Genomic DNA, 27,956 nt, shown 5'->3' with positions numbered 1-27,956 from the left:
CTTTGTGAGTAAAATGTAAGAACCGAATCGACTGGATTCTCTCAGGGGGCCCGCTGCTCGGACTTCCCCTGAATGATGCTTTGCACTCTGCCCTTGGAAACAGGAAGTGTCCTCTCAGTCCCCAAAGGTACAGGTGAGTAATCATCCCGTAATGCATGCTGGGTGAGAAGCTGTGTCCAGCTCTGATTATGCTTTAGTCAGAGGACCCTGAGTGCTGCTGTGGGTGGGCATGTCATCCCCACCTTGCAATCGAAAGACTTGTAAACAGATACACACATGGGTCTGAAAAAATGCAGATAGTGTAGTAACTGTTCAGGGACCGCCCAGCCAGAAAACATGCGATTTCCCCTCAGTCAGACCAACTTGGCATTCTGAGTACAAGCTCACAGGGGAGGGGGCTGGGCCTCTCCATGCAGGAACTGGAGTCAGAGGCTTCCCCTGCTGCCTGCAGGGAGAGACCATTAGGAATGCCTCCCCGTGCCTGGTTTCCTGAGGTATCTGACGTTAGACACTGGGCCCGGAGCACTCTGAGCACATCTCACCCGCATCTCTGCAGGAATCAGGATGCAGGCCAAATACAGCAGCACGAGGGATATGCTCGATGAGGATGACACCACTGTAAGCCTGTATTCTGGAGCTTCTACTGTCACCAGACGTGCAGAGCCCAGGCACCAAGGTACTTACTCCTGTCTCCTAGATCACAAACAGACCAGAGCCCTGGAGAAATTCTTGAGATGAGGCACTTTTTCTAGGCATGTGCGAGGCAGAGAGAAGGGAGGGAATCTTCCTGTGGCTTACACTGAGGAGTAACTGCACTTTCCATAACTTGTCTGCAGGCATGTAACATTTGAAAATGGAAATTCACACAGGGGTTTGTTTCCCTAACATTCTGTCTCTGGTTTGCAAGGAGGGGGATATGGATTTTCCGATTAGGTATAGCAGGGAAAGATGGGATTGTCTATACCTTAAAGCAACATCTGTTTCCCTTTCCTTTCTCACGGCCTGTCATTGTCCGTGCGGATTGGCACCTGTGATGTGGTTTAGAAATCTAGGTTAATAAAAATGACCTTTTGTTTTCACATTTACACTCTTGACTTTGAGAGATTTCCAAGTGGGCTAATTAAGTCGGGTATGTGTTAGAATTTGTGCATCTCAAATTGCAAGACCTTGGAGAAGTCATGTTAGCACCAGGGATTGGCTTTATCCTCTGTGATATCAAGGGCAATGGAAGGAAGCAAAGCCTCCCTAATGTGTCTCCTTAGGTCTGAAATTCTGTGATTTGTTAACTTAAATACAGAGCTCAGATTCATTTGCATCAAATTCTTAGTCCCTCACCGGACCCCAAGCCTTTTCTTTTGGTTCTGAGGTTGAACATAGGGTCTTCATCATGATAGCAACAGAACAGCACTGAGATACGGTGTAGAAACTCCTTTTAATCAGTGTGAGACAAGATCTCAGTAAGTTACCGACTGGTCTCAAACATGCAACCTTCCTCACTCTGTCTCCCCAGTAGCTGGATTATAGGCATGCACTATCATAGTCTGCCCCTTTGCTCTGTTGGTTTCAGAATATTGACATGATTGTATCTTATTTAGAAGACATTTGATCTAGCTTGTGTCGTACTAGTTTCTTTACTATTATTTGCCTTATTATAGAATAGCACTTTCCCATTCCACTTATTTTTATAATTCACACAAGTAGATGCTTGGTTGTCTTATAGCAGACATGTGACTTGGTTCTAGAGCAAAACCCCAATCCATATTACAGATAGATAGCAAGCCATGTTCAGGTTCTTATACCAAGTAATATTAATGTCTTGAGGCTTTTGTTTCATTGTTTATAAAGTATTAATGATGGGATATGGGCATTAATGTATATTCTGGGCCTGGGGTTACTTTAAGTACCTTTTGCACATTTGTTCATATTAACTTTAGCCGGGAACAGAAGCAACACAACTTCTCTACAAGGCATCTAAGAGTATAAAGAATGACAAAGGTACATACTCTAGAAATGTTTCTCTCAACATTCCATCCTTTGCAAATTCCTAGAGTGTTCTGTTTAACACTTCTGTGTCAGTCTCCATCAGTGGCACCTACTCTCTGGCTGTGTCTTCAAGACATTTATTTACTTTGCCTTGTGACCAGATCCAGCGTTTCTTCACGTCTGTGAATTGGGACACATTTTTTTTTAAACTGTTCTCTCTTTTATCAAATAGCTTTCAGTGTCCCTCCTTTTCCTTTATAAAGCTGTTTCATACACCTTCTGTTTGTAAATGATTGTTCCCTGAGGCCTACTGATATGGTTGCTTGCTTTCCCACTAAACTACACAGAGAGCCATTTAAAGGGTATTGGGATTTCCAACTTCCTTGACTTGGAGCTACGAGGCTACAAGAGGCAGGGTATGGGTGATGCTTCAGGCAGGAATGGAAAGGCCTTCCTGCAGCCATCAGTCCACAGGGCCGTGGTCTCAAGAGGACCATGCACAATTTTGTTTTTCACCTTTGCCTAGAGATGGGCTAATGACCTGCATAAGAAGGAACAGTGTGTACAAGTAAGTCCCTCAAGATTAATGGGTGGAGACAGAGGTGGGGCAAGATGAAGCCCTTGGTACAACATTTGGCAGCCTCTTTGAAAGAAATAGAAATTGGAACAGTGGGAGAGAAGGTTACAAGGAAGTGGCTCAGAGTCAAACATCTGGAAAAGGTTTCCTTAGCCTGCCTGTGTGCTATGTCGATTTCATCTTGTGATATTCAAATATTTCTTAAGAAAACATATCTGATACACCTTAGCTGTACAAACAACAGTAGAGATCTTATTTCTGTTTTCTGGCAACTTCAGATTTGATATGAGGCTGTGACAAAATAGGAGAGGGCATTTTTTAACTGTTTCATTTCACTGCAGGTGTTTTGGGGATTTTAATGTTAATCATATAAAAACCAGGTTTGTCTAAAATACCAAACTGTTAAGAGAGAATATCAAGAATAAAATAAATAACCATACACACAAATTCCACACATTCAGATCAGGATGAGCAAAAGACTGCCACACAGTGACAGGTATGATAGATCTTCAGCCATGAGCTGTGAGGGAAGCTGGTTCTCAACTCAGCTTCACATATAATTACATGCTCTCTTGGAGAATGTGCAGGAGACACATGAAACCTGGTCATTTAAGGGTCTAAAGGAGACCCAGAAAGATCTGGAGAGATTGGGCATTGCATTGAGTTGGTTTTAGGATTTTCTATATTATAAAGAACCAGGAGTGGAGTGTCCAGACTTGAGGATGCTCAACAGAGACAGAATTATGAAAGGAACATGAGGGAGACTTTCAGGACCTCTGTATTCAGAGAACTGTGTGCAGTAAGTATGGCTGGGGTGCAGAGCTGAGGGGTGGCTTGAGGAGCAGGACTGGAGAGCTAAATAGTGTCTTTTAGGCCATCTGAAATGTTTTAGTTCTGTTCTGTAGTTAAAATGAAATCAGTAGGGGAAAGAAAGATACAGAGAGACAAATAATGTATTCTCAGAAGTATGTCTAAGCTATGCTGGGATGGACTGGAGCACAATCCACAGAGCCAATGCCTCCAGTACTCTAGGTAGAGGTAAGAATCCTCAACTGAGGAAGAAGAGTTAGAAGGAGGAGGAGAGAGCAATTGGATGGATACTGAAGACAGGAGCTTCAAGGTTTGGGTTGGGTTACCTGTGAGGAGACAGGAACGAGATGTCAGTCTACTGTCAGATGTGGTGTGGGAGGTGTTGTCATGACCTGAAATAGAAACTACAGGAAGAACCATAGGGTGAGGGATTCAGCCTGAGTCCAAAGGTCTGCAAGTGTAATGCCTCTGGAATTGTCTAAAGACTCATATATTTGAAGAATATGGGTTCAGGGTAAAAATTTGAGCTAAATATATATGTAGTAATCAGTGGCACGATAAATGAATAAATCATTTAAGTGATATGAATAGAAATTAAACATTGATATGAGTGAATCAGATCACCAAGGGAGGGGATATATAGCCAGAAATCTAGAAAACAAAATGGACTGGAAAGGAGAGAATCCAGGGAGTATCAGCCACAGGGTCTGGAGAACAAGAAGGCTCAATGGGAGGCTAATAGGAAGGAGCAACAGAGAAGGAGGAAGCAGGACTCTGGCAGAAAGAAGCTTCTGGAACATTTGGAGAGTAAACTCAAAAAAAAAAAAAAAAAAAAAAGGTGGGAAGCTGATGGCAAGCAATCTTGGAATGTTAACAATAACAAACACCGTAGATCAGTGGAGACGACACAGCTTATTGTCTCAACAATGAGAAAAATGGAAGCTTATTTATCATCTTAATTGTCGATTTTTAAAGGCTGGAACTCCCCACGTAGCCGAGAATGGTTCTGAACTTAAAAACTCATCCTGTCTCAGCCCCACAAGAGGTGGGGTCACTGCCGTGTGCCACCATGCTGGTCAGGCTATTGGTTTATTCTATAGCAGTATGTCAGAAATGGGCTGACGAAGAAGCAGACCTATCTGTGGTTTGCCCCATTTTTCTTTTCTTTAAAGAAATATAGTATGTTATTGCAAGGTACCACAAGATTGAGTGAGGACATTTTTAATTTAATTTAATTTTTAAGGGAGAGATTCTAGCCACACTGTAAATTTAAAAGAAGCCATTGATGGCCGGCCATTCACCTGAACAACATCAAGGGTAGGGAGATGATCTCGAAGAAGGACCAAGATTCCTATTGAAGTGGGAATGCTATTCTACCAAAAGGATAAGGAAAAAACACTTTTATTAATGATACTTTGAAAAACACATTTAAAAAATCAATACCAGGTCTGCATTGCCCTGCCCTTATTATTGCAATATTGTCACACATTTTCTGGCTTTTTAGTTTCATTTTAACATATCTGCATTGAAGCAGCAAGACACAATCACATTTGCATGATCTCATACATCTTTTAGGCATACCCACTAAATATTAAACACCATAGTAGCCACTGGGGAATTTTTTTTTTTAATTTTTGAGGCAATTGAAACTACAGAATAATCAAAATCAACAGTTAAAAGAAAAGTAGTGACCTTAGTGTTGTTGAAGACACATTGGAGACCACAGAAAGACTCTTTGCTTTGTGCATCCTAAAAGAAGCTGTGAGTTTTCCCAGTTAGAGCATTGGTTTTCTACTCTATGGATGACAGTATGGAGGTGACATTAGAAAGAAACAACTAGCCTGGTACAAAATGTCAGGTAAATAAGAATTTGGAAGAAAACTATTGGTACTAATTTTGGATTAGGATTTAGACCAGCATAAATTGGCTTTGAGAATCATGACAAAACTTGTTACAAAGGGTTACAGCTGAAAATGGGAAGTCCTCAGAGGAAGAAATGGATGCAGAGAATTTAGGGGAAGGAATAGAGGTTTAAAAACAGAACCAGTAGTCTGGAGCCATTGCTAATGTATTTTATTTAAAAATGATTTGGTGGAAAGCACTTTTTTTCTGTAAAGAAAAACAAGGTATGATTATATTCGTATTTTACAAAGTAAATCTTTTTGGAAGAATGGAGAAGTATGACTTATAATCCTAGCTGTGATAGTTTATAATGTAGAAATGAGAAGTCACAAACCCTCAGACACTGGGGTCTTTATGTAATTCCAAATTGAATTTCCATACAAGGTTAAATATTAATGTATGAAGTTGGAAGGACAGTTATGGTTGGCAGTGTTCAGTGGTTTGTACCTCAGGCACCATCATTGTTCTCTGCACACACTTGGGGTGGGAGGAACCTCCTGGACAACCATTTTCTTATCTAAATAAGGATTTAGTGCAATTATACACTTGAATAACTGGGAAGCCTTCCAATGAAATACAACAATATATACAAAGCCTGCACTATTATTGTGTGTTTCTCTGTGGGATAGCAAACATCCCTAGAGCAACCCTGCAAAACAGAATAATAATCCCTTCTAGAGAGTGTTCCTGAAAATAGATGAGGCGATTCATCTAAGACGTTTATCTTGGCAATTTAAATTTTTTGGCAGCCACCATTAATAGTTTTTGTTTATTTGCTTGTTTATTGAGGCAGGGTTTTGCTGTGTCTCCCAAGCTGCCACTGAGCTCTCCACCTAGCCTCTGTAGGCCACAAACTACAACAATCCTCTCGCCCCAATTTCCTACGATTGAGAAGAGAAGCATATGCCACCATGCCTGGCTTAATAATTTTATATTTAAACTGTATTTTGTTAACCAAATAACTTCATTAGGTTATAAAATGGACTCACTCATAGTTTACTTAAGAACGTAATGCATTTCACTACAGAATAGAACCTCTTTGATATTCTGGAATTGCTATTTGTTCTTAGATGTAAATTCTTAGGCTTGCTTCCTATCCGGGACTCTTCAGTCATCCTTATGGCTTGAATACCCAGGTAGGCCCTATGTTTGCCTTTGTAAAGTATAGGAAGGGTAGCACCATTTATATGCAGAGAGGACGAAAATAGATCTATAAGACTAATTGCCTCTCTGTTGTTATTTAACACACACACAAAAGGGCCTTCAACCTCATAGATTCCCATGAAGTGGTCACTGTGTAAAGTGGGTGACAACAATAACTAAATAAAATAAAAAGAGGTTCCAGAAATGACAACATTTAAACTTAAAAAATATAGCCAGCAGCCAGATAGGGCTAGAAATGCTCCATCCACCCTTGAAATCCATCAAGAGTACAATAGTGTGAACGGCTCAGAAAGCAGTCTTTGCAACATTGTGCACCTCAGCAGACATGCTGACCCGTTTCCCCTGGGATTCCTATTTAACCAGGAATGCTCAACGTACAGGACTAAGCACGATGAGCTCACCCAGCTCTGCCACAAGTACCCAGCACGGCCTTGTAGAAACTGCTGAAGTTAAGTTCTGCTTCTTTCCCTGCTTTCAAGATCCCTTGTCCTTCAGGGCTCTGCTTGTGGGCTTCATGTAGTGAAGTCTGTTTCATTTCCGGTGTGCTCTCTTCTCCGTTTGTGGGAGTGTGGAGGTTTCCTCTGCTGCCCGGTGAAGAATAACTAATCATGTATGACAATACTCTTCATCTGCCAAGTTTCATGGAACAACAAAGGGGTTTGTCAAAACTCGACAATGGCACTCCAGGTTTTTATAGCATAGCAGTGTCAAGGGACACAGGAAGGTTGCATTCTCTTCTCTGTATCTCTGCATTCCTGGTGGGTGATGTGTATATCAGTGTTTGGCCCATCCACATCTCTTTCTAAACATGCCTCACAAGAGAGCATAGGGATTCTTCTCTAAAACCCCAAACTACAAGAAAGGCAAACCCAAATTAAGCACCTCCCAGGCAGCTGATTCTTGTGGAAAAAAAAAATTCTTTTTTAAGAAGGAAGTGGTCCCTAGAGAGAAGTTTTGCCACAGCTTGGAAAATTTGGGCCAGAGTTCAGAAACTTTAGACTCACAGCAAGAAGCAAAACAGCCAGAAGGGAAAACAACATCCAGAAAAAAAAAGTGGAACTGGAAAGTTTATTGCCATTCCATCTTCCATCATGGGGATTTGGTTGCAGACACGGGCAGATTGAACACGGGGAAATGAGGGAGAGTTCAGTCTGAGGGCCGCAAGGACGCACAGAAGGGTTCTGTGAGTGGAGCATCGGAGGGGCAGCAGGTCACTTGAGAAAGGAAGAGCAGGGCAGGGTATGACAAGAAAGAGTGTATTCTGGGATTTTTGTCTCAATTGCAATAAAGCTACTGCAAGTCATTAAATCAGGTGGAGCATAATGAAATTGCTATAATCTACAAAAAGCCCTTTAAATTTCTTCTAAATAGAATGTGAACTATCTATTGAGATGGTTGTTAAGAAACATAAGTTACATTTTAAAATACAAAATAGAATAACCCATGTATCTCCTGTTTGAGTTTTGATTTATTTTCCTTATTCCATATAAATTCAGGAGGACAGGAATCATATTTTCTGTCTCCACACTGTCTTTATTGATCTACTTTGGCAACAGTGGATAGCTCACACCATGTGCCTAAAATATATACGATGCCTCGATGACAACTCGGGAAGGAAGTTATTCTTTCTTTCTATTTTGATTTTATTGAAAATAGATTTGACAGGGTATGGTGGCACTTGAGAGGCAGAGGCAGAAGCAGAGGCAGAGGCAGGCAGATCTTTTTGAGTTTGAAGTCAGCATTGCCTGCAAAGCAAGTTCCAGGACAGCTAGGGCTGTTACAAGGAAACTTTGTCTCAAAAAAAAAAAAAAAAAAAAAAAAAAAAAAGAAAGAAAGAAAGAAAGAAGAAAATAGATCTTTCTTATACTGATTACAATTGTCTCTCCTCCAACTCCTCTGAGAGCCTTTCTCTCTACCCTCCCATATGAATCCACACCCTCTCTGTCTCTCAGAAAACAAACATGCATCTAAATAATAATGGTAAAATAAAATAAAACAAGAAAAACCAGAAACAAACAAATTGGAATAGGAAATACCAAATGTGAGAATAGAATCCAAAGAAAAAGTACAAGAAACATCCATAGACAACATATATTCACAGACACAGGAATCACATAAAAACACAGAGCTGGAAAGCTGTAATGTATATGCAAAGAACCTGTAAACTAAGTAATAGTAGTTAATAATTATAATGTAGTTATAATTATAATAAACAAAATAAATGCTGTAACTAAACATTATGAGACAATGAACTCCCAAAGTAGCCATTAAGTTCACTTTGTGTTGGCAACTACTTCTGAGCATGGGGCCTGATCTTAAGAGTGGTTTGCTTTCCCAATGAGATTCCACTGTAGAAAACTAACTTTTCATTTGCAAATGATTATCAATTGGAGACAACTTCTGGGTTAAGTACTGAGAGAAGCAGCTCCCAACAGGTCAGAGAAACTGGAGAGGAAATGAGGAGTCAGAGAACTGCTGGACAGACACACACTCTAGGCACACACACACACACAGTTTATCTGAGGGTAAAGCTTGAGTCTTCATTTTATTTTATTTTTTCTTCAGCTCTTAACACTTTTATGCCTCCCAAGACAAGGATTTCTATGCAAGAAAAGATTATATCACAACTACAAGTTACATACTTTCCAAAACAAATTAAAATTTTTAAATAGGAAGAAATTATATTATGATCACGTTATCTTTTTCTTAAAAGCCCAGAAATAAACACTTCTCTTTGAGTTAATTTTTAAATCATAACATCTTCACCCCAAAGCAAGGATTCTTTAATAATTGATTAATAAAGTTTTAAGCAAAACAAATATATTTCAACAAGTTCCTTTTTTGTTTTGGCAGGCAGCTGTTTGCAGTTTCAATGTAGCAGATTCCTATCCTATTTCTACCCTACAAATACTTTAAATAAGTGTTCTAGCTAGCCAATTATTTTTCTTTACAGATAATAAGGTCTTTTAATTTCCTTTCACAACTTTGTTTTCTCAAGGTGCACATCTAAACCTATTATTAATTCTGTAAACTACATGACCAGGGAACTCAGGCCTAATCTTGGGTGTAGGGATGTAATTGGTTTCTTTGATCATTAGCCTTTGATCAACAGGCAGAATTCATTGGTCTATAATGCATGAAATGTCCTTATTTTCCATCATCTGAAAAATCTTACATCTAACAAAGGGGAAGGTGGCTGCCAGTCTATTTTTGCCATATTTGTATCTTTTATTGGAGCAATTACAAGAATAACCTAAACCATTTTCCTAATCATCTCCACTGTCTTAGCCATCTTTATCTTTTAGGCTGACTCAGAAAGTTCAATTAAATCATTGACTGGACTAAGCATCATTGCTCTTATAAAAATCATCCTCATTATGATTATTGCAAATTGCTCAGTGAAGAGTGGGATTTTCCCATGGAAATATCACACTATATGAGATACAGGGGATCCTTTCACAACGTAATGAAAGGAATTACTGTATTAAACACAGCAGGAGTGTGACATCAGCAAGCAGGAGGAGGCCTAACAGAAGCAAGGGGCACTCTGGAAACAATCATCCCAGGGCTTTGCCTCTCTAGGATGCACCCATCACAGCTTTGCTATCTGGTGGGTTATATTCCACAGGTTCCATTGCTGACTGTAGCTCCTCTGACATGGCCACTGAGAGTTAAGCATGGGGGATATGTATCCACTTGTCAGCTCAGTGCTGGAATCCCATTGGGTGCAGACCCATACAGGCCCTGTGCACGCAGCCACAGTCTGGGAGTTCATATGTGCATTGGTCCAGCAGTGTTTAGAATTCCTTATTTCCTTGGTGTCCTCCATCCCCTCAGGCTCTTACGCTCTTTCTGCCTCCTCTCCTGTAAGGTTCCCTGAACCCTGGAGGAGGGATTTGATGGAGGCATCCCATTTAGAACTGACTCTTCCAAGATCTCTCATTCTCTGCGCTGTGGATCTCTGTATTTGTTCCTGTCTGTTGCAGGAAGAAGATTCTCTGATGATGGCTGAGCAAGGCACAGATCTATGAGTATAGCAGGATGTCATTAGGAGTCATTTTATTGTGTGTCCCTTTAGCAGAAAAGTAGTATTTAGCTTTGCCCTCGATCTCTGACCTATCTAGTCTCAGGTTCTTAGCCATCTGAGCATTGTTGGGGTTCTAACTTATGAAGTGGGCTTTAAAGCCAGTCAGATATTGGTTGGTTACTATCACAGCTCTGGGCCATAATTGCACCAGTGAATCTTGTAGATTCATCATTGTAGATCAAAGGGTTTTTAACCGGGCTATTGGTGTTTACCTTTGTCCTTTGTTACACTGAAGAACACATTCCAGTACCATGGACACTAGTCAGTAGGGGTGAAGGCTTTAGGTTGGCCTTTTCATTCAAATTTTCTGTGTTCAGCAGAGTTGTGTAGGCATTGTCTTCAGCAATAGGGCCTTACCATCAGTTGCAGAGAATAACCAATATTCTTAGCAATAGCCTGGGTTGTTTGGGGGACATTCACAGGGCCAATAACTTTACCAGATAAGATCCATTCCTGGTACGGGAAGCTTCATTTGGTGACTAGAGATGTCCAATGGGGCTCCATGGCCCCATTATGTGGTGATTTCATTTAGATTGCTTTCATGTGTATATATACTTTAGGAAGTTTCTATTATATTAAGTTTCCATGTGACCCCTCAAATGGCACTTATTTTTAACTGTCCCTCCCTGTATTCTCGCCTCTGCCCCCTCTTCCCACACCATCCCCATTTGACCATTCTTTTCCAGGCCCCCCACCTTGTCTATACCTATTTATTCCATTTCTCTTTCCTAGGGAGATTCATTCCTCCCATCTAGCTCCTTAGTTCATACCCAACTTCTTTGGTTATATGGATTGTAGCTTTCAGTTTTGTGAGATCCTAAATATCTTAGTGCCTGATCTTAGTGCCTGTACTAATGGTGTTGTGTTAAGTAAGTCTTTCCTTGTGCCAATGAGTTCAAGACTATTTCTTACTTTTTCTTCTATCAGATTTAGTGTATCCAGCCTTATGTTGAGTTCTTTGACCTGGTTGGAGTGGAGTAGATTTTTGTGCAAAGTGATAAGTATGGATCCATTTGGATTCTTCTACATGTAGCTGTCCAGTTTGACTAGCACCATTTGTTAAAGATGCTGTCTTTTTTTTTTCCAGTGTGTATTTCTGACTTTATAAAATCACATGTCCACAGGTGTGTCAATTTATATCTGGGTCTTCAACGTGTGTGTGTGTGTGTGTGTGTGTGTGTGTGTGTGTGTGTTTGGGTGCACTGTTCTGAAAACAGCTGTTAAGTCCATTTTGTTTATGACATCATTTATCATCATCATTTTTTGGTTGTTTAGTTTTGTCTGAATGTCTTGTCTACTGGCAAGTGCGAGGTATTAAGTCTTACACTATCAATGCATGTGGGTTAATACATTGAGACCAGGGAAGGAGGGGCCAGTCAGTGATCTGCTACAGAGCTGGGGGTTATAATTTGAGGACAGGTTGGAAAATGAAGATGGCTTGCCTAATTCCCTGACCGGTGTAGCTGGTGGGCCTCCAGTGAGTCAGAAGTGAATTTGTATATGTTTTTTTTTTCTGTTTTAGAACCTGACTTGAATTTTTAATTAAATAGAACATGGGGAGTATAGAGTTTTCTGGTTCCACTCTGCTTTTGTTCTGTTCTAGTCACAAACCGCAGATGTTATCTGCACTGGAGGAGAATTCAAATCTGTCAGCTGCCTTTGGTCATAACCCAAATAGATGATTTCACCTGGTGACAGGTTTCCTTGTGGCACTGTGGCTACTTTACTGGGAAAAAAAGTTAAGAGGATGCTGTTCCTAGTGTTCCTTTCTCTGTTTTCATTTATTGTTTAACTTATGTGAACTTTACAATACTTACATTTGAGAGATGATGGTCATGGTCCTTTATAATTTAGTTTGGGGAAGATATAAATCCAGTAAATGACTATGTAACATTCTTACAAGTTAGGACTCTCATATAAGAATCCCCCCCAAGAAATAATAAACCATCATTTCTGGTGATGAATGTTTATTTTATTTTCCTAAAGATACATAGGTGGAACACTGGAGTCAGGGCATATTTTGCAAAATTAAGAACAAATTAATTGCATAGATTTCCTGATGAAGTAAAAAGTTGCTCCTTGGTAAGGTTTGGGGTTCTTAGGTTTTGAGTTTTTGTTAATACCAGTTAATCTCTAACTCTAATGCAGTTAAAGATGACTTTGAACTCCTGAGACCCCTCTCTGTCCCTACGATGCTGGGATTATAGGTGTCTACCATTATGCCCAGTCTCATGTTAGACATATGTAAGAGTTTTTTACACTCACACACGCATCGTCCTTCCTTCCTTCCTTCCTTCCTTCCTTCCTTCCTTTTTTTCTATGTTTGTTTGTTTGCTTGTTTTGAAACAGGGTCTCACAATATAACCCTGGCAGGCCTACCTTTTGCTATGTAGATGAAGCTGGCCTCTAACTCAGAGATCTTCCTACCTCTGCCTTCTGAGTGCTTGAATTAAAGAAAGGTATGCCTCTCCACAACTGGTCTCCACAGTCAGAATTTTGACAAGCACAAGGTTCTAAAAACAACCATTTAAATGTCATTGTAATGCATAATGTGACTCTGTGTGGTGGCCTCTGGGAGACATCAGAGGGGTTGGGCTTATGAAAGACCTAGATATAAAAATAAGGCTTAAGTGGGTTTTGTGGCCATGAATCTGAGGACAGAGGGTAAAGTCCTGACTGCCTTCAATTGGCATGTAGAAGGTCCCCCAACCTCTGTGTCTTTAATCCAAGAGAAAGAAAAGGCCACCTTTAGTTTCTTTTTGTTCCCTGCAGAGAATGAGACTCCCTCTTCAGTTTGGCGTCCCGTGGCCCTGACCCTGCTGACCTTGTGTGTGGTGCTTCTCATCGGCCTGGCCGCCCTGGGCCTTGTGTGTAAGTCTGTGCTTGACCCTGCAGGAGGTCCCTAATCCCTTGGTCTGTCCAGGAGGAGAAACTCTTGCTATGAGTGTCTTAAAACCCTAACTCTGGAGCCATGTCCTCTTTCTGAAGGCAACTGTTTAAACGACTAGGAATTGGTGTGTTGAAATCCAGCAAGCATTTTCCAGTTAGAAGGAAACATCCTGTTAGACAAGCATTGTATCCATTTACATGTGAGTACATAAATCACCACTGTAGAGAGTCTGCACCGTTTCTCTCTCCCCTGCTCCACTGGTGCAAGTCCTGGTATCTGCTGTGATTACAGGTGTTACAGTGGACTGGTGCAGGGTTAGGGTTTCTGTACACATCCACCATTTGCACAAGGAGCAGAGAAGCATGCTAAGTCACTGTATTTATCAAAAAGGCTGGGAAATGATACCGTTATTATTATTATTTTTACAAAAAGGGAGGGTCAAACAAGGAAGATTGCATGTATAAAACATTTAAAAGCAGCAATGGTGTGTTCTCGATCTACTCGGTAAGAATGTACAGCCCCTTCTTGAACTGCTGAAGGTGACCCAGGCAAAAGCTATACAGGGAAGCAGATCAGGGGGTCATATACTGAGTTTCTCTGAAGCAAAAGTTAAATTTACAAACTTAAATTTAAGAATTTAAAAAGTCCTATTACTTCTCTCTCTACTCCCAAATTTCCATCACTCCGATACAACACTATGTTGCAATCGCCTTTTTTCTTCGGAAAGTAAAGTGACTCATGTGACTCATGACAGATTCCTCTAGATTTAGAAAACTGAAGTTCAAACTTGTGTTGAATTTTTTTTTTTTTAGTTGAGTGGCACTAAAGACTTCACTTGTCCTCACAGACCCTAACTACAAATGTACAAAAATATGGAAATCAGGTATGACCATTTTAATAATGGAGTGAATAATGGATGGTGCCAGTCTTCCATTATTCAATATAATAAGTAGTCAATAGATGAGTAGATTTACAGTTTTCCAACAGAGGTGGATGTACAAATTTGCCTGAGATGATGCAATTAACTACGCCCTTGGAAATAGCAACGTGAGCTCTCAGCACTAAGACATTAAATTATATACTTTATTGCCTCCCCCATGTGTAGAAAACAGATACAGGTAAATGAGCTGTCCAGTCTGACTTGATCACACGACTTAGTTTTTCAGTTCTACCAGCTCTCCAATACCCAGCAAGAGAACATCGCTGAACAGGAGGAAAGACTGGGAAACTTGTCCCGACAACTGCAGTCCCTCCAGAGCCAGAACAGGAGACTCACAGACACTCTGCAGCATGTAGCTGTCAAACTGTGTCGCGAACTTTACAATAAAAGTGGAGGTGAGCAAGATCCTGACTCTCAGACCATGCAAATTGTTCTATCTGGACTTGAATTATCCTTCTGGGTAACTATAACCATGTACTTTTAGAAGTACTTTTCCTGCCACGGCAGCAAACAGTTTGAGCTACCTAATCATGATCAGACATTGGGTTATAACTGCTTATACACACCTGTGTCCCCATACAGGAAGGGATTCTTCAAATTTCAGCCATTCAAACAGGAAAAATAGTTAACTTAGAATGACCTAAACAACACTGTCAGCAACTAATACAGGGATGTGCCTTAATCATGTCGGCAGACGCAAACCCAACACAATGAAAGTGTTGGGGATGTTCTAACTTTAATTTTCATTTTTTTTAAAAGACTCATGCAGGGGTTAGTTTCAAAATTCAGAGACCTTGAAGTAAATCATGGTTGTTTTAGTTCACGATGCCTTGTTTGTCTGTTCAAAAATATGAATCTTACAAAACAACAAAGGTAATGAAAAGGACTGTAATGGCCAAACCAAGATCATCACTGATGACAACTGCAAACATCACCCCAGTGCCCCACCCACCCCGCGACCCACTCTGTCTTACTCTTCTCCCTTCTTGAAGGTTTCCTCCTAGTACGTTGTATCCAAGTCAGCCCCCTCCTCTGCCCTCTCCACTGCACAAGCAGAGGCGGCAACCTACATTTTGCAGTCCTCGTTGGTTTCTCTTTTAGAAACTCTAAAATACCACAGTTTCATCACCATCCCTCCCCACACCACTTCCCCTTAAGCACAAAATGAGTGAATGATTTTTCCTGGTACACAGTGTCTCAAGGTGCACTTCTTTAAGCGGTTACTTTCCACAGGACTAGTGACCTCATTTACCGTAATTCTCTCTCTTCTGCTTCTCTGCCAGCCCAGTGGACTTTTTTCTTTTTCTTTTTTTTTTTTAGGATTCTACATTATGAAAAAGTTAATCGAGGTACCTCTGAAAACAATGGATACTGGAATTCTCATGTAGCTCTTACAAAATTATGCAAATAAGTCATACCCAGTTTAAATGCAAGTTGATAGGAATGAATGCTCTGTGAGGAGTTCAATATGCAAGAAAAATAGTCTGGCTCACAGATATAGATTGACTAATATCCTATGTGCTCAAAACCTAGTGAAAATAAACAACAGAAAGTGACCACATATTTTTGGATTATAGGGTTTCCATGTGCCATAAAACTGACTGTCTCAACCAGGCAGTGGTGGCACACACCTTTAATCCCAGTAGTCAGGAGGCAGAGGCACAAAGATCTCTGTGAGTTCAAGACCTACCTCGTCTTCAGTGAGTTATAGGATGTCCAGGGCTACACACGGAGACCCTGTCTTAAAATAAACAAACAAACAAAAAAATAATTGACTTGCCCGAGAGAGATGCCTTGCTGTACATTCTTGATACATTGACCATGTTGTTGCGATTGGCACATGAAGCCTTCTACATAGACAGGGACTTTGTAGGAGGAGCTTGCTGGGAGCACTCACGGTGAGCTTGGGAATTCTATGGCCATATGGTTTCACTAGTACACTACACACTGTGAACAAAACATCTGAAAGCCATGCATTTTTATGGCGAGCATTCATCTAGCTGATCGAAAGCATGCATTTCCCCTGAAACATGCTTATGTATACGTGCTTGTACTTATAGTATTCCTGTGTGTGCCGGGTCCTGGGGAAACTTTTTAAAAGCACTTTTAAAAGTTATTTGTTTTAGATTTGTTTTATTTTTATGTGCATGAGCATTTTGTCTGCATGTATGTGTATGCACCAGGTGCATGCCTGGTGCTCTTAGGGTGTCAAAAGGTCCTCTAGAACTGGAGTCACAGGTGGTTCTGGGCCACTGTGAGGGTGCTGAGAATTGAGCCTGGGTTCTCTAAAAGAGCAACCAGTGCTATGAACACTGAACCATCACTCTAGCCCCTTACTGTTACTTTTCCAGTTACCTAAGTAGTGTTAAATTCTAAGTCAGATGTAATGGTGTAGGTCTCTTTCTGTCTTTAGTTCCATGCTATCATTTCTTGTTTCACACAACAGTTTCAGACTTTAGTCCCTCTCCTTTCTACCTGATTATCTCTTCTATGAAATCATTGCTTTCATTCCCACAAGTGAATGAAAACATACAGTATTTGTCTTTCTGTGATTGTTTCTTTCCACTTAGCACAATATTATCTAGGTCTATGAACTTGCATGGAAATAGACATAATTTCTTTATATCACAATAGCTGAGTAGTACCCATTGCATATATATGCTTTACTTTCTTATCCAGTCTTCAGCTCATGGACATTTTGGCCTAGTCCATTTCTTGACTACTATGAATAGTAGTATAATAACCACGGGGGTAAAGATATATATTTAATATTATAGTTGGATTTCACTTGGATAAATGCATAATGGTCTGGTTATCAGATTACATGTTAGTCATACTTTGGACTTTTTGAGACATCTCCATATTTGTTTCCATAGTGTGTAACTAATTGACATTTTCACATACATTATATAAGAATTCTCCTTCCTATGCTTTCTTTTAAGTATTTGTTATTTTTCAGTTTTTAATTGATTGTCATTCTAATTCACAAGGATTATGTGGTATTCATTGTGGCTTTGATTTTCATTTTTGTGCTGATTTAGTCACAATTGGCAGCTTTTCATTACTGTTTGTATGTCTTTCTTTGAGGAAATGTCTCATGCATTGTTTACCCATTTTTTGTTGTTGGATTACTTGGAGGTTTTATTTTTGGGTTGAGTTTCTCACATATTCTGAATGTTTTCTCTATGTGGGTAGATTACACATATGTTCTTCCATTATGAAGGTTGTCTCTTCAAACCACTGCAGGGCAGCTTACACCACACATGTCATACTTGAAGCAGAGAAAAGGGCTTACATAAAGAGTGATATGTATGATACAGCCCGAGAACATGCCCCAGTGACCAATCTATAGCTTAGCCCCTATTTTCGACACCTCCTACTAAAGCCATCATATTTGTCACCAATCAAGGAATCAGTCTATTAATGATATCAAAGCCCTCAGAATCCAATTACTTCACCAAAGCTCAAAACTATGCTCCCAGTGCTTATGAGCCTATGGGAGGAATTTCAAACCATTGCATAGTCACAAGAGACCCCTCATGATGGAATGTTCTGTCCACATTCTGTACAGCATAGGTACAGAAGTTTCAGCCATTCATCACCAGATGCAGTACTTCTACTTTTCACTGAATGTTCAACACCAGCTATAGATCATTCCTGGTTGCTCACTCAAATTCTTAGGTGATATATATTAGTTTTGGAAGAGCAGACACTATGTATTTCCAAAAGAGGAAACACAGCAGATCCAGGTAGAAGATAACTGACCACAGTTGTTTGTTTCCTTCCAAGAACACAGATGCAGCCCATGCCCTGAAAAATGGAAGTGGCATGGTGGCAAATGCTACCACTTCTATAAAGAGAGTAAAAGCTGGCAGGGATGTGAATATTTCTGCCTGACTGACAATGCCACCATGCTGAAGATAAGCACACAGGAAGAGCTGGTGAGTTCCCGAGCCTTGGTATTTCAAGGACTCCCCTAAAAGAACAAGGCAAGAACACTGTAAGGAGTCAGGTTTCTGACCCACAGATTTTCTCACTTGCTCACAGAGAAGCCCAAGGCATACTCCAATTACTTCAAATGACCCCTGAAATGGATAAAAGCTATGTTCTCCCCAAATACCTACTACACAAAAATATGAGAAACAGCTCAACTCCCTTTCAGTCAACAGGCAGGTAGAAAATGTCATAATTTACCTGAGATCAGGTAGAAAGATAAGAATATTGGTACAATCTAAGAAAAGTGATAATATTATGGCCTGCCTTTCCATTGTAAACATTTAAAGGCTTTTAATTAAAAAATATCCCATCAAATAATTATAGTAAGCTGTGCGCATACACACACACACACACACACACACAAACACACACACTTTCCAGAAGGTTGGCCAAGGCAAATACAAGTATAGTTACAATAGTTCATACATTTAGATGTCTCTGGAACCTCATTGACCAACAGCTTAAAAGAAGGTGACAGACCTGGAAATAGGATTTTTTTTTCAGTGCTGGGGATTGAGTTCAGACCTCATGAATGCAGGGCAGACAATAATCTACCACTAAACTACATTCCAAGTCTTGTTGATACTTGCCATTTTGTTTGAGAGCCTATGGTGTCTGGCAGAGGCATTACCCCCCATTATAGGTTTAAACTCCATTTAAACTCTTTCATGTATGGGCATGCATGTATTTAGGAAGATACTAAAGTAGTAGATTTGTACATTGCTATTTTTCTTTTTTAACTGTTTAATTTTAATGGTTGCTGTCTTTTAAGTGACAGCTATCCTTTTCAGCATCTCCACAGCTACCAGCACCAACTCTTTCAAATCTACCAAGGAAACTTAACTGAAATCTTTGTCCCACTAAAGAACTCAAGAGTCAAAGGTTGAGGTAGAATCCTGTTTTGCAGAGAAGTTGAATAGCAAGCAGCTCCCCTAACTCACCTCTTAGAGTCTCCAAGAAGTCCTCTTGCTTCTTCTCACCCATCCTTACAAACCCTTCTCCACCTGGATCCTCCCTACAACTTCCTGTCAGCTAATTGCTGACTCAGCCTCCTGACTGCAGGTGCATTTAATCAAACATATTATCATTTAACCAATACTCCAGAGAATAAGCAAAAGTAACATTTTAAAAAATAGTATTCTACAGAAGTACACGGCATATTCAAAGGTCATTAATGTTAGTTATCCATCTCATATTCTGTCCTCTCCCCTGGCATCCCCACCTGCATCCCATTTAACCCTTCCTGTTCTATTTCTCTCCTTCATATCACTTGCTTTCTATCTCCTTTTGCTTGAAATCTCCCCTTGGCCGCTTACTCATTTCTTCCCTTCTGAGTATCCCAATTTCAACTCAGAGCTAGCATTCAAATATGAAATAAACACATGATGCTTGTCTCTTCATCAGAATATTGGAAAAATTGTCATATATTAGTGTATGGCTATATGTGTAGGGATGATATACATATACATATATGAAAAATTACATTTTTTCCTTCTTCCTAGTGTGGGCTTCATGTCACCCTTCTAAATCCCCTTTACTTCTTTTTACACTAAAGTATCTCCAAAATAATTTCACTTATTTCGTAAATATTTTTCCCACTTGTTTTTGTTCTGTTTTAACTCATCAATCAAGAGTAATGGCAATAACATTTAATGTTTAATTAAGTAATTAGCATTTAATTATATTTGGATACAGGGATTGAACACAAGGCTCAATGCAAGCTAGGCAAGCACTCTACCAACTGAGCCATGTCTCAGACCACCCACTTTTTTAAAATGCTGTCTCTGTATCTCTGTCTCTTTGCCTCTCTCTCTCTCTCTCTCTCTCTCTCTCTCTCTCTCTCTCTCTCTCTCTCTCTCTGGCCTTCTAAGAGGTCTCCATGTTATTCTTCCCGAAGCTATGTTAATCCCATTTGTCCCCGTACTCCTGGTTGAAGCATCTCAAAGCTAAACGTTTTCTTGTGTGCCTTTCACAGGATTTTGCCATGCCTCAGAGCTACTCTGAGTTTTTCTACTCTTATTGGACAGGGCTCTCCCGCAATGGCAGTGGCAAAGCCTGGCTGTGGACAGATGGGACACCGTACTCCTTTGAACTGTAAGCCTTCAGAACATTCTGTGCAAGAGGCATTTCATAAAGCAAGATGAGCAGAGCGGTTCAGCAGTAATTATGGACAACCTATTTTGTGCTGCACAGTGTGCTGGCAGGGGGATGCCCAGAGGTGCCTGTGTTGAAATGACTTAGAAAAGTGGGTGAGAGAGGGAGAGAGAGGGTCATCGCATATCAGCAGGTGCTTTCCTGCTTGATTTCAGCAGTGTCTAGGAGTCATTTTTCTGAGAAGCAGGGTAATAAGGAGGGAGAGATAATGTCTTTTGGATGAACAATTAAAGCTCTGTTAGAGCAAATTCCATTCTCTGTGTGTGGTAGAACAAGGCATAGTAATGTAATCATTTGCATTTTAATTAAGTAAGCTGAACTTTAACATTAAATTATCAGTGAACTTGGAGTGTGGTTCTGCTTTTTTTTTAAGAATAATTTTTATTGTTTTGAGTGGTAGGTTACTTCTAAGAATGAAATGGTGACTGAGTGGCTGAAAATTGAGTTCATTGACCCCATCTCTCCAGCAAAGACATCCTGGGGATATAGATCATGATCTTTGTCACCTGAGGAATGTTTTCTGTGGTTTCTGAATATACGACTTTAGAAATAAACTCTAGGAGAGCAAGGAAAGAGATACCTTAATAGAGGGAGCCACCATAGGTTTAGAGAGAAATCTGACACTAGGAAAATCTCCAGGGATCCACAAGGATGACCTCAACTAAGAATCTAAGCAATAGTGGAGAGGCTACCTTAAATGCCATTCCCCAATAATGAGATTGATGACTACCTTAAATGCCAGCATAGAGCCTTCATCCAGTAGCTGATGGAAGCAGAAGCAGAGATTCACAGCCAAGCACTGAGCTGAACTCCTGGAATCCAGTTGTAGAGAAGGGGCAGTAATGAGCAAAGGGTCAAGACAAAGCTGAGGAAGCCCACAGAAACAGCTGACCTGAGCAAGCGGGGCTCACAGACCCCAGTCTGACATCTGGGGAACCAGTATCAGACCGAAGCAGACCCCTGAATGTGGTGTCAATTGGGGAGGGTGCACTTGAGCAGTTTATGAGGCCTCTGACAGTGGAACCAGTATTTACCTCTAGTGCACTGATGGACTTTGGGAGCCCATTCCCTATGGAGGGATCCTCTCTCAGCCTAGATACATGGGGGAGGGCCTAGGTCCTGCCCCAAATGATGTGACAGACTTTGATGATCCCTCACGGAAGGCCTTACCTTCCCTGCAGAGTGGATGGGGAGGAAGGATGGGAGGCTGGTGGGGGGAATGGGAGGACAGGAGAAAGAGAGAACCGGGATTATTACGTAAAATGAGATTGTTTTCAATTTTAATAAAAATAATTTAAAAAAGAAATAAACTCTGATTAAATTGAATTGTTTTCTTTTTTCTTTAAGGTTTGAGATTATAATCGATCCCACCAACCTGAGAAACAGGGACTGTATGACCATCTTCAATGGAAAGGCTTACTCAAAGGACTGCAAAGAGCTGAGAAGGTGTGCCTGTGAGCGGGTGGCAGGGAGAGTGGTACCCGAGGTGCTTCAGCAGGTGGCATGAGCCATTGAGCAGTGCGGGCCAACAGGTCAGCTTCAAATGCCAGCCAGCAAAGGGGCCGAGTCAAGTGTGGCCACCGCAAAGGACATTCAAAGCTTTGAGAAACACTGGGGCAGCTGCTGGGACCGCTGCTTGAGAGGTTCTTCTCATTCTGATTCTGCATCACCCGTAACTGAGTTCCGGGTTCTTGCACATATGTGCCTGTCAAAGGATTCTTACCCACGAACCACCAACTAGCCCCGGTAAGCAAGATAGTCGTCCTCCTTGATTTACAGAAGCCTTTCAGCTGTCTCCCTTCTCGGTGTCTGTTTTCACCCTCTTATCCATGCCTCCCTTACACTAGGAAAAGAGAGACACATAAGAAAATAGAGGCACTGATAGGAAGCCACTAACTGTGCGTGGTGATGTCCACGCAAGGACTGGCGCCTTCTGTCTCTCAGCACTTGGAAGGTAGAGACAAGACATGAAAAGTTTGAGGCCACATCAGCTACGTAGCAAGTCGGAAGCCATTGTAGGCTGTATGAGAACCAGTTCTCAAACAGAAAGAAAGAACAAGAGAGAAAAGAAAGAAGAAAGGAGAAGATCAAAGCAACACAGAGAACAGAAAAAATTGAAGAGGAGTCCCTTTTCCCAACAGGCAGTTCGAAAGAACTAGTGGCTGTCCCCCTGCTGTGGTGTTCACACAGCTAATCCATTTTGTTACCAACTGCACTTTGCCTTTCCCAGGCTCTCAGCAATGATTTCCCCTGCTATGCTGTGGCCACCTCTTCAACTGAGATGGTTCTCATTATGTCAGTCTCCATTTCATCAAGTGTGTCTCTCTCCTAATCAATCAGATCTCCTAGGAAAGAGATGATGTCAACTCTGATCTAAGTTAGAGTTGCTGTCTCTATACTCCAACAAGGAGACTGGAGTACAGATGAAAATTATTCCCTTTACATGCATAGATAGTAGTTTGATTTCTTCCTCCATCCTGTTTGAACCGTGTTTCTACTTTTCAGGTACTGAATATTTAATAATAATAAGTGTGAAGAATGTGAAACAGATGCTGTTTTAGAAACGGATTTGTGATTTCAGTGAATGCTTCGACTGCTTGTACCTTGGCAATTGGTGGGGCCACTCTGATGGTTTCACTTATGGGATATCTGAGGATAAGAAAGCGTGCAAAGCAAATCATTTTCAAGAGGATGGACTTATGATATTCTTAAAGTGAAATGATTGTGGCAAAATCATGACATTGAAGTTGGTGTTTTGAGTAACCGAGGTGTGGTAGACCACATGATTTCTAAACAGGCGTTGGAGGAGAAAGAGACTCTTGGCTAGACATGAGTTTCACTGCATGATGACATTCAAAGCCACACCAGGGGTCATTGCGAATAGCACTGTGTCAGCTGGCTTCACTGGTTATAGATGAACCAGCATTACGGGTTTGACAGTACCAGTATCAGACTTCACACACTTAGTTTTCAACAGCAAAATCTAGGAAACGTCTACTTCATTGTGAAATTACATTCAGTTAGCCCTTTTGTGATGAGAACAATTCTGTATTTTCATAGAACTTAATTTGATAATGGTTGCTTATCTAAACGCTACTGGCAGACTGCTTAAGTTTTCCTTTAGATTTCCTTCTAACTACCTAGGGGATTTTTTCAATAATGAATGAATTCTATGCAAGTTTACTGTGTCAAGCAAACAGAAATGTACTTGTGATTTTAAAACGTGAGGGGTTTAGGTCTCTCTTGGTTTGATTTATTTATTAAGAAAATCACATCACTTCATATAGATGATTAAACAGTGGAAATATTTTAAATTTCTCTACAATGTTACTTAAAAATGAAGTGTGAAATTAGTCTCATAATGTAGGTTGCAATAGAAAATGCAAGGGAAATATAGAGCATATTTAAAATAGTTTAATGACTCTTATATAAATATGGGGAACAAATGCATCTGTAGTCATTAAAGATGAAAAAATATTCTCAAATATTTCTCATAATTTACAAAATGGTAACTGTTTTCCCTGCTCAGTTAAAGCAATTCATACAATAACCTACAAAATAAGAAATAAAGATCAAGGTCATCATTAAGCAATTGTTGTATAAACCTACTGCACAAGGAACTAGTCAGCAAGAGAAAGTCGAAAATGTACTTAATTGTAAACAAAGATCACAGCTCTTATTAAAGTTCTTACTCCTGGCATTCTGGGCTCCCAGAGGGAAGACATCGGTCTCTCTAACTACCATTGATTGGAAGAGTCTAACTATCTAGAGGGTGAATAGCATTCTCATTTACAATCTGAGATAACAAGTAAAGTGTCATTTCAGTTGAAAAGAGAAAAATTCTATTTTTTACAGTTCCTTTCTTGATCTTATTCTTCATTCTTGCCCTTAGTCCTCCTTTCTGTATCCAAACCTGATAATACTGATAACGACATAAACAAACATTCCAAAAAATGAGAAAGTGTGTGTGTGTGGGGGGGGCTATGGTACAATATCACCTCCTCAAATATTTAAGACATGAGAATCAAAATTAATTTTGAGATAAGGTTTGCTGAAAATCAAAAATGGAAACCACATGTACTGGCTTTTTCAGGATGAGAAGACAGTTTTCTAGTCTCTTACTATGTAGGTAATTGTGAAGAAAGTGCAGGAAGAGTCAAACAGGAGACATGGCTTTTCCCATAGACTGAGGTCCCTCGGGTACACAATGAGCTATTTCTTTTCCTGAGGATATTGAACACTCTCAGGACTTATCAGCAGGAAACAGGTCAGGGGCCTGGTGACAGCAGGAAGTTTGAGAAGGGTAATGGTAATTCTCCAGCTTTTACTTGGAGAATACAAACAGATTACAGACTAGGTACAAGAGCTGAGTGGTTGTCCTGGGGCCAGCCTTCATGTTTGGAAGTCAAGTGCAGTTTTTCAAAGACACACAAAGACTACTGGGTGAGTTAAGATACACAAAACTGACTGTATGAATAGATCTTTAGACTCTAACAACAGATTTATTACTGTACCAATATTATTATTTCAGTATTTAGTTGGTGCATTTAGTGTGCAATACTATGTAGCAGAACCTGTTTCCAATTGCAGAGTAATTATCATTTTCTCTTTTTAATAAGTTTGGGAGGTGAAATGGATTAAAAATACCTAATTCATCATTGGTAGGATTGGGACATGAAATTGATCCTCTTATGGCTAGTTACCATAAAAAAGGACAAGGATCCTGGATCACTAGCAACCTGTACTGAGAATTTTCCGAACCCTTGCATCTGGTAGGTGCAGCATGACTGCCTGGGGTATTGCAGACTCTTATAACAGCTGCACTGTAGATAAATCTCTGGCTTGTAAATCCAGCACCGTATATATACACGCTGGATAACATCAGCCAGAGGATGTTTGCATATGATTTCCTTGTACTTTTTTTTTTTTTTGAGAAGAATCATCAATGCTTCCCATCCTTTTTCTAAACATAGCTCGATGACAAGCCTTTGAAGAATCTCAGAGACAAACAGTCTTTACTATTAAAAATCACCATTGTTTCTCTGTTTTCCAGATTAGTATATTTAGCTACCAGCTGCCAGCTGTGAAAACCAAACAACCTACAACTTCCAAGGTCTCTGGGTATTTATTCTCCCAGGGTCAGCAGAAGACTAGAGAAATTTCTATTTCCTCCCTGTGTGTGTGTGGGGGGGCAGACTTTAAATGTCATGTCAAGGTAAATAAACAAAAACAAGACAAAGACATAATCATCTTCTTGCTACAGGAGCGTAGCCACTAAGAAATGAACTTCAGGCTAAAGAATGCTTAGTTTCAATTTAATAATTTCTGCTGCCTTGGTAAATCAGGTTTTTAAAAAAATTATTTATCTAAGTTATGTCACTTTAATAAGAAGGAAAGGATGAAATCTTGTACCTCTCAGCATCTTCTTGTCAGAATGGAAGACTAAATTCGATCACATTGAATTTAGCAGCTATTTATTGAGAGCTTACTGTGCATTAAGGTTTAGAGATTGCACATGGCAGACAGGAATATGATAACAACAATAATAAAATCTTTCCTTCCTGTAGATTAGATGGCAAGTATTTTCCTTCCAACTTTCCTACATAAAACATCATTTTCTTTAGTTTGTATATAACATTAGGGTTGCATTTTAAGCAATATTTTTATTAACTTTTTACTATTAAAAACAACCTTATTTTACATACCAATCCCACCAAGTACCCCCTCCCTCCAGTCTTCCAACTCCCCCCATAATCTCCCCATCCCACCTACCCCCACCCACTCATCAGCGAGGGTGAGGCCTCCCATGTGGGATCATCAAAGTCTGTTACATCATTTTGGGCAGGACCAAGGCCCTCTCCCGTGTATCTAGGCTGAGAAAGTCTCCCTCCATAGGGAATGGGTTCCAAAAAGCCAGTTCATGCAGTAGGGATAAATACTGGTTCCACTGCCAGCAGCCCCATAGACTGTCCAAGTGACACCCACGTTCAGGGAGCCTAGTTTGTTTAAGCAGTATTTTGAAGTGAATCATACTGTGATTTTTGTAGTGGGGAAGTTGAGACACGAAGACCAGCAGTTGAAACCACTAGGTTGTTAATCTTGGCCTTGCAGACTATTTGATTGGTGAGTGGTGAGATGGATGGTCCCGCCTATAATGCAGGATATGCTGACACTGATGTTCTAAGGGTTCCTTTCCCAATAGAACTCTGCAGCCTGAAAAGCACAGTCCAACTCTACATATAAAGAAGCCTTCATCCCTTCTGAGACAGATCAGATGGAGTCAATGACTCTACATCTCTAAGGCATGAGTTAAACTTTGTTAAATGTTAATTTTTTATAGGCATGGTTAAGTGCTATTAGAATTGTAATATATTGGGTTTCATTAAGTCTTTATTGTAAACAGGCTCTTAATGCCTGTGAATGATTCAAGCTATCAGCCAAGCAGCCTCTTTACAAACAACTGACCAGACTGTCCTGATGGCAGTCCAGCACTCTGGGCACTTTACTCTGAGGACACACCCGCTACTGAAGGGAACCACTACCTCATGGCTTAAGACAGGGTCCAGTTGTGACTGCACCCATAGCTGGAACAGCCTGTGGAAAGTAATACTCCTTGGCAAACTGCAGATGGCCAGGTCTATCCTGCAGCTATTCACACTCTGGCCAGAGAGGGAGCACTTCCAACCTGTGGGCCTGAGGGGAGGCCCGTGGATGTGTCAAGAAGTGTATGCACTGTGAATTGTGCACACACAGCCCTTGAGGGGCTGCATGACTGACACAGACCATCACACCCTCTTCTTGTCTGTTAATTGAGTTGTTTGGTTTAGTTTTAGAGTCAGCCGGCAGACCCCTCCTCTGACACTCCTGATCTTGCAACACTAGGGCCAGTAAAAGACTCCCTGAATGGTCCTTTCTTTCCTCCTTTGCTCTTTATCATTAGAAGAGTGGGCTGAGCTGGCAACACAAGGGAAGTTGCAGAAGCACAAGGTGGTAGCAAAGGCAGAAGCGGCTACTGCTGTGATGGTGACAGCTGTCACCATCACTAGAGCAGTAGAGATGGACATGGGAACAGCTGAAGAATTCTGGAAAGTGGCCATGGCAGAAAGGATAGCAAGCGGAAGCAGAGAGACACAGAGGAATGTGGACATCCAGATTACAGGAGAAAAGGCAGAAAAGCAAGGCTGAGTATAGACAGCAGAGAAGATAAACAATGGGCTCAGGGAACAGCCATCCAAGAACCGTAACACCAGTGAGAGCAGCCTGCTGCCACTGACTGCTATCTGCTGCTTCTGCTGAAGGTCAAGGACTTCAAAAGCTGTCAAGAGCTGAGGCCATGGGTAATTAAATCCCAGAGAAATAAGCCTCCAGCCTGCACAGGCAGATCCTAGAGTAATAGACCCCAAGCTCCAAGGGTTAGGAACCTCAGGCCTTTATATCTGTTAGGTCCACCCCT

At 40.7% G+C, this 27,956-nt stretch overlaps 1 protein-coding gene across 2 annotated transcripts; it reads left to right on the top strand.

Annotated features, from left to right (window-relative positions):
• The first annotated feature begins 403 nt into the window (after positions 1-403).
• Clec1a (C-type lectin domain family 1 member A) lies at positions 404-23,048 on the top strand. 2 transcript variants are annotated; one of them, XM_051173165.1, is made up of 6 exons: positions 404-676; positions 13,296-13,394; positions 14,572-14,748; positions 18,143-18,294; positions 20,325-20,443; positions 21,851-23,048. In XM_051173165.1, the coding sequence occupies exons 1-6, from the start codon at positions 565-567 to the stop codon at positions 22,008-22,010; spliced, it is 819 nt and encodes a 272-aa protein (XP_051029122.1). In that variant the 5' UTR covers positions 404-564; the 3' UTR covers positions 22,011-23,048. The 2 variants fall into 2 exon arrangements, with proteins under 2 accessions (XP_051029122.1, XP_051029123.1); XM_051173166.1 differs by having other exon boundaries at positions 20,377-20,443; positions 21,851-22,001.
• The last annotated feature ends 4,908 nt before the right edge of the window (positions 23,049-27,956 follow it).

The sequence above is a fragment of the Phodopus roborovskii genome, unplaced genomic scaffold, assembly GCF_943737965.1.
Source record: "Phodopus roborovskii unplaced genomic scaffold, PHOROB, whole genome shotgun sequence".
Lineage (NCBI taxonomy): Eukaryota > Metazoa > Chordata > Mammalia > Rodentia > Cricetidae > Phodopus > Phodopus roborovskii.
The sequence above is the reverse complement of the archived record's forward strand: the minus strand, read 5'-3'. Positions and strand labels throughout refer to the sequence as shown.

Bases quoted from the DNA above. Each gene is read 5' to 3' on its own strand.
- Clec1a (XM_051173165.1), top strand. From the start codon at position 565: ATGCAGGCCAAATACAGCAGCACGAGGGATATGCTCGATGAGGATGAC. The intron at 13,395-14,571 runs GTAAGTCTGTGC...CACACGACTTAG, and splicing joins GGCCGCCCTGGGCCTTGTGT to TTTTTCAGTTCTACCAGCTC. The intron at 14,749-18,142 runs GTGAGCAAGATC...TTTCCTTCCAAG, and splicing joins ACTTTACAATAAAAGTGGAG to AACACAGATGCAGCCCATGC.